Genomic DNA, 12,084 nt, shown 5'->3' with positions numbered 1-12,084 from the left:
AAGTCCCCTTTTTACTTATTTCTCCTCTGCAGTGTTGAGGAAAAGTAATATGGAAGTATGTTAAGGTATAATCTGTAGGGTGGGCTTTAGTGCAAGCCTGTATGTCTTTTTTTAAACGTATAGGAGGAAAATTATTCAGATAAGATGTGTTCTTAATTGATTTATGGAAAGATGAATGCAATAAAAACGAAACAAAAAAAAGCTGAAACAGACAACTTCTAAGTCTTCTAGAACATCAGTGAGGGATGATTGTCGATGGCGACCCAGTTATGTCAGTGTGGTTAATTGGGTCTTTATGTCACTCGCCTGGATCTAGTTAATTAAGCTGTCAGAGCCTTTGAAATCCCATGTTGGTATGCACACACAAAGGCACAGACACGCTGACATCCACACACACTCTTCACCCACGTACATGCTGTATATACGCGTGCACACACAGTGACCTTATGTTAACCTGCACAATCTGCCCAGTTTGCCCAGTCCTGGCATGTATTGTATTGTCCTGGAGTTGGTGGCTGTAGTAAATTCCCCACAGTGGCAGCGGGCAGCAGGATTGTCCTAATCACCTCCCAAGTGTCGTGAGGATGCAGACAGAAACACCAGGACATATGGCCAATTAAGACAGGGTTGTGAAATGGCACAGATATACTGTAGGTGACTGAAAATCACACTTCACACAATCAATGCAGTCAGTGGCAAGGTTATTATTGCCAACTGTTCCTGACTACTGCATGGACATTGATGCCGTTCTTAAATATAGCCCTGAAACTAATCAATTTCCTGCTGCTGCATTTGTTATCTTTTTCTGTCTCTTCTGTCCGTCTAGACAGTTTGTTCTATTTTCTTTTGTCCATCTGTCTCTTTGAATAATGTCTCCCTGTTTGTCTGCTTATCTGCTTGTGTCCTGCTCTCATCAGTAGTGTTTGATCCCTTATTTTATTCCTAAATCATGTTTTTAAGCTTGTCACAACCCAGCTGGAGACTGTTTGTTCCTGCCTCTTCATGTTAGATGTTCCCACTCAGTCCTTAAACATCTGAGGTGAACTCACTTCAGAGTGGAAGTCTTGGAAAAGCGTTGCTTGCATATCACTTATTTTGGAGTTAGTATCCGATAGATGTGGAATTGCAAGGGACTAAAACTAGATAATTATTAGCTAGAATAAAAAAGGAGGATAGATTTAGTTTGTTTCAAAGTGAGGGATGAATAGCAGGAAAGTGCAGGTAGAGGAAGAGCGTGTCACTGTACTCGAGGTGGGAGTGAGGTGTAGCCCTTGAGGCTGAGAGGACAATTATTCCAGATGTTTTGTTTGCAAAACGTATTTCGTTAAAATGCTCCAAATTGTAAGGTATGGAGAATTGAAGTGAGCACAGCCGTGAGAAGAGCGGAGAAAGCACACAAAAACACGCACTGCATCTGCCCTCTGCAAATTGCATGCGCATCGTCTTGTTTTTCCAAATGAATGCTTGCTACTTTTGCGCTTGGAAATGACAGTTTTTCCGCCGCGATGTTAGAAAACACGGATTGCAGCAAGAATAGATCTATGTGTGGTGCGAAAGCTGTCAAAGTGAGAACTTAAAGTGAAAGTTGTAGGAGTGCATTCTGTAGTCTGAGTAGGATCGGTTTGAAAAGTTCCCATTACTGTATATTCAGATGGAAATGCATCTTAATGGTATTGAACAAATTCAGTGTGACCAGCTGCCGTGTTCTCTCATTGTGGTCGTGTGAGTGGCGTCGTGATGAATTCTCAATGAGGCAGCCATGAATAAGAAATCACGTTCTCTGCTGCTAACTTGGGAAGCAAAGCAAAAACAGTTCCAGGTGTCTTTATGGACCAACTGTAAATTATGCATCACTCTCCATAGGGACTGAATGCATGTTGGATAGTTGATAGTTGCTACTGAACCTATAGGCTCTACAGTACTGGTCCAATATGGGGAAACCCTGTTTACAAAAGTACCATATTCGTGAATTACTATACTAAATAACTTAACAGAAGCAGTCATTTTTCCTACAGATCTGCGGAAGCTTGAGAGCTGTTGATGAGTGTTTAAATCCCTTATACTAATGGCTGGATTAGAAATCAAAATGCTCCTGAATCACAGTGATCTCTCATTTGATTTGATTTTAGGCGTTCAGATAAAAATGTTTTCGGAGCGGCTGAATGGTGTGAAGGCAGGGGCTCAGCAGTCAGGTCCTGCCCATCACCTCCATGAATGAGGAATAAAAGGACACTTCCTTGTGCATTATGGTGGTTTCATTTGATGCATTTAGGCTCTGATTTCAGTTTAAGTGCTACGTTCATTTGATGCAGAGGGAAGCAATTTAAGACGAATTGCATTGTTTTTTTTTCTCCCACCATGATGGTTACTCTCCTGTAATTGTTTGAAACAACAAAGTCCTTTTGTTCATCTTATCACAATGAGCTAATTGTTTTGTCTAATATCAGCACGCACACACTCACACACATGGTCTTCACCATATTCATGTGCGCTGTTGGATTAAATTTCTATTAGCTTTCCTCGATTGAGTTTGAAGATTGTTGATTAGCCAGTAATGGCCTTTGTTACTGCGCTAATGAATAGCTTGATTACTATTCTACTTAGCTACACATCAGGAGGCGGGTGATGTGTGTGTGTGTGTGTGTGTGTGTGTGTGTGTGTGTAGGTGTGTGTGCCATTTGTTGGTATTATCCTCTTACAAACACACGCAGACAGCTATAGCCAATTGTCTGGGTTTGTGTCAAGAAAGCTGATGGCAGCAGAAGAGAAAGATAGATGGTCTGCTCTGCCAACACTCATCTCTCATTCTCTCTCTCGTCGCTCCCTCACTCTGTCTGTGTCTGTCTCTCAATATGTTCTCCCCCACCTGCTCTCTGTTTCGTCAGCATATCACTCACTCAGCTAATGTCTTTTTTTCTTAATTCCTCCATCCCCTCCACCTCTTTGTCTTCCTCTGACCCGCTCTCATCTGTGCTCCTTCGTTTTTTGGTTCTCGCCCTTCTGCTTTAATGTCCCCCTCCTCTCCTGTCTTGTTTATCTCTCTCCTGGTTTATTTTCTGCTGACTGGACTGACCTGGCTCTTGAGAACTAGGTTGGCATGTTACACTTCGTGTGTGTATGTGTGTGTGTGTATGTATGCATGTGTGTGTGTGAGTGTGTGGCTTTGTTAATGTGTCTGTGCGAGCATGCATGCACATGTGAGTGTTTGATAATGGGAACAAGCATGCCAATTATGATGATGGCTCTCTAGATGCCAGTCAGAGCCAATAGTAATGAGTGTGGCACATCTGGCAGTAATGTGTGCATGTGTGTGTGCGCGCTGGATGGGGGTGCAGGAGGTGTTTTTAGGTTGGTGTGGGACAGTTGGACAGCGTTTAAGATCAAGGAATTATGCTTCTTCAAACATGCACATAAACATCTCCGTGGACCTTCGTATGGACAGGAGTTATGCTTAGCCCTCTGAGGAACTTGATTGGTTGATTCAGCTCGGGTCAGGAGGCATGTTCGAACGGGAGATAAGAAAAAAAAAAGTTGTAGAGTCGAACACGTATAAAAATCATGTAAGTGTCTTTGAGTGACTCCTGTGAGCGTTTGCCTAAAGCAGCCCGGAGGAGCATGAGTCCAGCTTTACCGCGCTGAATTTATGTGAATGCAATTAGCACAAACAGTGCTGCACTCATGCCAGTGATGTAAAGCCCAGCATAGTGTCTACAAAGTTCTGCTTCAGTGATCATCAGCACAGGAATTCAAGGTTGCTGATCAACAGCACAACATCTTAACAGCACTTTTTTGAGGGCCCTGTCTCCTAGAAATTCTGTTCATATAGAACTAATAGGCAAGAGCAAATAGTTTGAGGGAAAGCGTTATTATGTTTCGTATTAAATAACTGAGAAAATGCTGTTAAGCAACGTACCTGTGAAGCCAACCTTTGCAATGCACCATCCGCTTATAGTGAATACAGCATTATTCAGCTTTTTCATGGTTATGTTTGGGCGCCGACAGCACCTTGTTTATGTTAGGGAAAGATCATTGTCCACGGTGGAAGCTAAAACCGCCAAACGCCGTTTCTAGAGCCAGTGATTGGTTTGTCCTCTGGGGGCTACTGTAGAAACATGGCGGTGCAGCAATGGACCTGCTCCCTCCCTCAGTTGATCACACACTAATGAAACCATAATTTTGAATACTGGATTCCACTTCTGCCAATAGATCCTCCCTGAATCCTCCACACTGGACCTTTAATGCAGTCAAATTTTACCTGAAGCTCAAGTCACATGTTTCCCTCATTAACATTTCAAACCAAAATCACCATCTTTTGTTGTGATTTTGTTGCCTCAACCCTCTTGTATCCACACATGGGACTCAAATCCCGGCCTCCTGTGTCAAAGTCCTGCACTTTGTACTCACAGTACAAAGACATTAAACTTCCTTCACTCTAAAAAAAAAAAAAATGTTGCCACTGGCAAAACATATTTGGCAAAACAGATTAGTAGCATATCAAGGTAATTTCTAGCAGACAGATATTAAATTAGAAGGTAGACATCAAATGAGGGAGGAGAAAGCTTCACACGTATCTCAGATGCAGTCTTTGTATTTTTAGTTTTATGAATCAGCGTTTCGGCACATCTTGCCCTCTTCAGGCTAATTCCTCAGGATGATTCAGACGAAGATGTGCCAGATAGATTCATAAAACTAAAAATAAAGGAGCTTTGCGTGTGCAGCTTTCCCTTCTTTACTCAAAAATAACTAAAGATTACACGGGCACAGCCTCGTGGTCCGTTCATACAAAGGAGCTTTACTCTCTGTCCCTGTTCGTCTCCATTGTCCCGTCCCTGTCTCTCTCCTCTAATGACCAACATCTCAGTTAGCCACGAAATGAAGTGACAAAGCTCGATGGAGCGGGTGGTGTTGGAGGGCTGGGGGTGGGATTATTAAAACATGGAACAGACAGGCAGCGCACACTCAGTCCCCGCCCACACATAGGTAATCACTACAGGAGCTCTTTAACCCACTCATCTGTGGTCTTGTACGGATCCAGATAATATACCTAATGAAGGGGATAATCCTCAGTGACGAACATCAGTGATTCACGCACACACACACACACACACACACACATTACAGCTTGATTTCCCTGCCTGTCTTTGATTGCAGAATCAGATTTTATTGTGGCTGATCTATTTTGCGTTTCGTCATGCTCTTATTGTGTATCTGTGCGTTTGCGCCTGCTGCTACTTTGAAAAATTAATGTTGTGATTCAGTGGCAGATTCTATCCGTAGACCCTCTATCTTCTCCGCGCCGTTATCAACTCCCATATGAGACTCTTTGTAGTGGCTCTACAAAGCATGTCATATTTCAGCATTTGTCATAGATATTCTTTGCTTTGTTATCTCACTTCTTGCTCTGTGGTCTGCCATTTGTTTTGCTTTTGCAAGATTTGCACTGCGCTTCTCTTTGTGGCACAGCGTGCGACTATGATATGGCGGCGATGTGATACGCGGAGAAGCTTTGCGTCGCGAAACATTTTGTGCTGCTCTCCAGTGCAACAAAAGGGAGCATATACTGTATCTCTATATCTTGGCCTACTTTTAACTTGCAAAGCATGCGACCCAGCCTTTGTTCCACTGCCAAAGAAAGATGCGTATCTCAATAGATACATTAACTTTTCTGCTGCCTCGGTGCTGCACACCATAAGATAGGACATTTATCCTTAAGCTGCGAGTAAGAAAGCATATGGAAGTATTTACATATTTAAAGTCATCACTCCTCGCTACACATAGTGTATATAGCAATATCCAAACACTACAAATCTGCTTTGATCTAGCATTCAGGGGCACAAAATTCGAAATGTACCGTAGCCAAATTATTGTCTCAGGGTCAAGCAGGAAGGAAACATGAACAAAGCAAGTGTGTAATTGATCAGACAAAGCTTTCCTCCCTTTGAAAAGAAAACCATTTGATTTCTTTGTCTGAAGAAGAAAAAGGATGGACTCTTCTTGAACCTGCTTTTAAATCCTGTTACAGTTGAAACAGAGGCTGAGAGTTTTGCTTATTTTTGTGCATGTGCAAGTGTGCCAAAGGTGCCTTGTGTGTGTATGTGTGATCACACGCCTGCAAGCATTTGAAGTGTCTCCACACAGGCATGTATAATGCCGTTATTTCATACCAGCACCATGGCAATAAACCAATGGTTTATGGGTGTTGTGTGTGTGTGTGTGTGTGTGTGTGTGTGTGTGTGTGTGTGTGTGTGTGTGTGTGTGTGTGTGTGTGTGTCAAGTGGTGTGTGGATAAAGCGAGAGAGACAGGTGATGTGGGGGCGAGAGTTAAAATAACAAATACACATTCTCCCCTGGGGTTGGCTTGATCCAATCAGCCACCCTCTGCCATTTACACACACACACACACAAACTCTCTCTTACACCAGCTGTGGCTAATGATGCGGTGGCGGTGGCAGTATAGCCACCACATGTGGTCTCTTTGTTTGAGCCCAGCAGAGCACACATCAGTCTTGCATGCTTCAACCTTCAGGCATCATCAAAGACTGCGGCTATTTTCAGTGCATCATCATACAAGAGCTCACGGCTAAAATGAAAAAGCTGCCAGTAAAGAGCTGTATGTATTCATGTGTTTGGCTGTGGAATTATCTGATCATACATATTGAAACTAATGGTTGAAGATCCTTTATTTAAGTAAAAGTGTCAATACCAATACTTAACTACAAGTAAGACTTTATTTTCTATTGGGTAGTTTAATCTACGGCATCATTTGCTATCAATCTTCATATATTTTTACATTTTAAAGTAAGTTTTCAGCTCTGTGACAGTGCATTTTCCACATAATCTGCTACCACTAAACAACAATTTGGAGGTTATTGAGGGCAAACTCTCATAGAATATAATCATGCAGAATAAGGCATCACTAAGATCTTTGTAAAGACTAATAAATAGCTAGTATGCTACTAATATCCATGCTCATAAGCAGCTAGTTAATGGTGAATATCTGTACCAAGTTGATTATTAAGCTTAAGAAGTAAAAGATGGCTTGAAAAGCTGCTTTCATAAATGTGAGAATGAAAGTCACGCTTGATCTCACGCTGTATCTGTGCCTCGTTTTTGTGAGTGAGTGCTTTCAATTTACGGTTTGAATGTTGGTGACAAAGTTGACTCCACTGATCGTTTGTGTCATCACAAAAAAGGACCATTGGTTCGATTCAAGTGGGAATGGCAAGTATTTGCTTTTTAAGTACTTTGTGCCACTTTTTAACACACGCACGCACGCACGCACGCACGCACACATACACACACACACACGCACACACTTGTTTTAGCACTGCAGTATAAATTGCTGCAGTAAGCAAGTTATAGAGCTGAAGGTTCCTCAGGTTAATTGGAAGTGGACTTCAAATTACTTTTAGAAGAAAGCAGACATGTTTGTCCTCATTGCTTTTGTTGACTGACAGTAATTTATTATCTCTGTTTGGAGGAAAGAAGGAACCGAGGATCAAGCGAGTGGTTGAATACATGAGACGTTTTAGCTCATAGAAAGGATTAGAATAGAAAGAGGGATAAGACAAATGATGACTGGATGAATGAATGAATAAATGAATTGACAGAAGTGTGGACACAACACAAGTTTACAGAAAAATGAAACTAAAATAAGCTTTTTCCTGATCTCTGTTCTTTGATCTTTCATTAATGAAACACTAGCATTGAGACTCTCTCTCTCCCTCCCTCTCTCTCTCTCTCTCTCTCTCTCTCTCTCTCTCTCCAGTCGTTCAAACTTTCATGCGTGCACTTGCAGAGTCAATTATGAGTCCTGGTTCCCACATCTGAAAAGTTGTGATGAAGCGATAAATTATGAGCGTCGTTATGAGTTTTTGAAGATGTTTGAGAGGTGTTGCTTAGTATCGGAATGAACAAGACCCTTGAGTTAATCCAAACCACTTCAGATATGCTTTGTTTGCAGGCAGCGGTGCACCTTTTCACAGAGTTAAGTGTCCGTGCTGTTATGGTGGAATTTTTTTTTGCCCGTCTTTCAAATGAATGTTTTCAGCAGCATAATGTGGAATCAAGGAGATGTGAGATGTGGCTATTCCCAACTGGTGCCAGCCAGGGGAAGCTGATAAAGAGGAGGATACGATCTGGTCCATTCACACTAACTGACTCGACCAGCCCGCATTAGAATAATTGAATACAGTCCGGACACGCTCGCAGTCCCTCAGGGCTCATAAGGTAGCTTCAGGTGACATTTCACTTGGGGCCATTTTAATTTTTCTTATCCACTTGAACTTGTTTTATCTTTCACCCTCCAACAGTCCATGTCCCCTGGGTTGTTGGTTCACCGCCAGCGTACGGGTATTTTATCATGGTGCTTTGATCATCGCGAGGCAAATTCAGGTCGGGGGTGAGACGCTTCCTGATGACTGTACACTTTGAAAATTCAGTTGAGTTCGATAGGAAAACCTTTTTTTTCTGCCAGTCATAGTTGTTTCTGTTTTATTTTTCTTCTGAGTCCTGATGAGGGAAATATAGACGCTCCATGTGTCTGCAGGACAACACGCTCAGTGTCGTGCTGAACTGGGAAGGAGCTCGCTGTCATTTTATTTTATGTAAGTGAGAAGCCAAGCTCAACTTATTTATTACACCTAAAACCAGTAAAATACCAGTAAAAGTCTATTTTTTTTCAGGCAAGTTATTGTCACCACTTCTAATAACTGTTGCAGCCGCAGTACGTGCTGTTGGTTTAAGATGTTTTACGACTGAACTTGCCTGCACGTGTGTCTTTATGAGGGCGATTTTAAATTGAGTGTTTTGCTGAAGAGAAATATTACTTGAGCAGTGGTTTAGTAGTTATGTGGTCATGCAGTCTGACCTTAAATCCCTGAGAAGAGAGTGCAACAAGTATCTGGTATTACGATGAGTTTGAAGTTTAGCACAGGCCTGTTTCTCTGAACATGCCCGCTTGTAATTTTTCAGCTTATTTAACTATGCAGGGCGTGAATATATACAAAATCCATGTCACACATATTGCATTTGCTTTTGTTTGTGAGAGAACATCTATTTTCTGCTTTTACCGTACAAGGATAAACTCCTTGCACAACCATTTGTGGTGTGTGTGTGTGTGTGTGTATATATGTTTTTGTTTGTCATTGCTTTTTTTTTTTCTCTAGCATAACCTTTGCTTTGTAATGGAAACCGAAAGGTCACACAGCATCTCACTTAAGATTGAGAATTCAGAGCTACAGTGAGCCCCATGGCCAAAGAGCACCGCCGAATCTCTAAAGATCAGAGAGAGAGAAGCAGGTAGAATAACTGAGAGAGAAGAAGAACGACAGCCGAGCCTGAGCGGGCGGTAAACTGAAGAATAACACTGGATTTCCCCTTTTCTGCATCTGAGATTTCCATTTCCTAATGCGACGGGAGGAGGAAATTAAACAACGTGAATTAAACAACGCGGCTCGGACATTTATGTGCCGGCCATAAAGCTCGGACAGGCTGAATTTATGAGGGTTTGGACCAGTAAATACAGCACTCAGGAAATGTGATTAGGCTCATAAATAGGATAGTTTCCCGCTGTTCCACCCTTCACCCAAAGTACCTTGTGAAAGCATATGTTCGGGACATTTTCCTCCCTTTCTTCACTGCCACCCCGGGGTCCCAAGTTGGGAGGGGTCACTGAAGATGAAGGTCTTTACTCGTCCAAATTATTTTGACATCCTACCTCACACAGTGCACTCATTCACTTGTCAGTTTTGATTTGTAAAACATTATGTATGAGAATCATTTAGATTTTTGTGTCCTCTCTCTGACTTAAAGGATGATTCTGACAGAACACAAGAACAAGTCACTCCAGAGCTTCACATATTTTTTCTGTTGTTTACTTTGGTTTTCAATTGTGACATTTCCTCAAAGCTTTTCTCTGTGGGATAACAGCATCATCCTGTTAGAAGTCCCTCCATCCTTTCCTTCTTTATTTGTCATCTCCAAAGGTTAAAAAACAGACATCTTAACTTGATTCTGTTAGTTTTGTTCTCTTCCTCTCACAGATTGACCATTTTAGATGAGCGTTGCTTCAAAAAAAAACCTTGGAAATGTCTTCCCTTCGCTCACCTAACTTTCCCCCCTCTCTTTCTGTCTCTCCCAGGTGGAGTGGTTGAAGAACGAAGAGATAATTGACCCAGCGGAGGACAGAAACTTCTACATCACCATCGATCACAACCTGATCATCAAACAGGCGCGTCTGTCTGACACGGCCAACTACACGTGCGTGGCCAAGAACATAGTGGCCAAAAGACGAAGCACGACGGCGACCGTTATTGTTTATGGTGAGCCTGTCCTGACTGTAATTACTCTGATTCAGGTTTTCTGTTTTCGTTAGTTTTTTGGCTTTTTTTTTTTGTGTCCAGTGTGGTGATTTTTTACTGATATTGACTCCTTTTTAAATGCTAGCTGCAGCCACCCAACAACGCCTCTGATCAGCCGTGCCAGCCCCCATCTGCCACTTGAAATTAGCTCTACAGCCATGCCAGCACTCTCCCTTTGTGATTGGCCTGATATTCCCTCATCACCCTTGACCTCTCCCAATTAAAATCCGCCAATCGCGCCGTCAGGTTTAAATTAGAACACGTGGGCTTTCCACATGTCTGCGTTTTCAGCCAAGAGTCCCACCACTAAATGAATTGTGCAGCATATGGCGTGATGGCGGCTGTGAAGAAGTTTGTTGAGCAGCTCAGTTCTGAGCGGTGTTACTTCGTTTTCAGGCACTTCTCTTGCTGTTTTCGCCAAAGATGGAGAAGGAAAAGCTTGTTAAGAGGAGGAAAATGCCTTGCGTGCCTCATCTCGCACTTTACCAAATGCCAGCCTGACATGAGAGGACAGGAAACACTTTGAGGAGAAACAATGTTTAGCAGAACACTCACACTTATACCACATACACACACACACCCACACACACACTCACACAGTCAGTCCTAATCCTTACCCTAACCCTAATCTTAACCCTAAACCAAGCCTCTTCGTCTTTGTCCCCATAAGGAAGGCGAGTCCCCACAATGTGACTGTAAACAGATTTATGTCCCAACAACATGAGTAATACTCGTGCACACACACACACACGCACACACACACAGTGTTTCCCTCAAATATAACACTGAGTCTATTCACTAGGAGGAGTGTTTCAATCAAAAATAACTGTGCGTGTGTGCGTGTTCGATACAGACGGCGAGAGATGGAGTGGTTTGACACTGATGTATCCTTACAGAAATAGATTGTTCAATCTGTGGTTCAATCTTCTCGGCTGCACAAGGGCCCGGCTGACACTGTTGACAAGGTGAAATAGTAGCGGAAAAAACAGAGGAAACATACGGGGGGAAAAAAATTGGAGCAGCTATAGATGGAGGGGAGACAGGTGAGGAGGAAAGAGAGGCAGAGGAGAACAGAGTTGGAGCGAGCAGGTGAGCGAAGAGGGAGGAAAGAGTAGAAAGAAGCAGAGAAAGCAGACGACCAAAGTGACTGCGCCTGGTTTTGCTGCTTTTCTCTGATGATTCATTTTTAATTGGGCGTCGGGAGTGGGCACCGTCTGCTGGGCTGAGGCCGAGCTGTTGAAAACGGAGCACACGAATTTCAACCCACAGCACCTCTCTGGATGTCAGCTGTCTCTCTGGGCGCCCCTGTGACTCATTTCTAACTTCATACCTGATTTTTCCCTTTCTGTCTGTGTCGCGTCTTCGTCTGCACTGCGCCGCCACATTTTTCTCATGAACAGCAACAATAATAGGACATAATGAGGCAACAGTCGCGTCTAGATGTGACAGGATGCAGGGAAATGTTGTAGATGTTCAAAAAATAAATGAGGGAGAAAGTGGTAAAAGATGCAGAGAGAGACAAAGGTGCAGACAGACTATGAAAACACATGCAGCTGTTTTGGCTAGAGAGGATTCAGAAAGCTCAGAGCTATGATTCCTCTTTTGTCCCTGTGCTCGCTCCAACTCATGTTCAGGGTTAAGTCATTTGCAAGCAGCATGGCAGCATGTGAAAACGCTGTGAAAAAATTTGTGCCACAGTATCAGCAGGGTAATCGAAAAGTTG

General features: G+C 42.8%; 1 protein-coding gene across 2 annotated transcripts in view; it reads left to right on the top strand.

The window, feature by feature from the left end:
* Positions 1-12,084, top strand: part of LOC121607285 (netrin receptor UNC5C-like) — a 182,393-nt gene that overhangs the window by 131,814 nt on the left and 38,495 nt on the right. For both annotated transcript variants that reach the window (XM_041938018.1, XM_041938017.1), the window contains exon 5: positions 10,142-10,322. In XM_041938018.1, the coding sequence (XP_041793952.1) occupies positions 10,142-10,322 (181 nt within the window). The remainder of the gene's footprint in view (positions 1-10,141; positions 10,323-12,084) is intronic.

This window comes from Chelmon rostratus, chromosome 5, assembly GCF_017976325.1.
Source record: "Chelmon rostratus isolate fCheRos1 chromosome 5, fCheRos1.pri, whole genome shotgun sequence".
Classification (NCBI taxonomy): Eukaryota; Metazoa; Chordata; class Actinopteri; order Chaetodontiformes; family Chaetodontidae; genus Chelmon; species Chelmon rostratus.
Note: the sequence above shows the minus strand (reverse complement) of the source record. Positions and strands in the feature narration are given on the sequence as shown.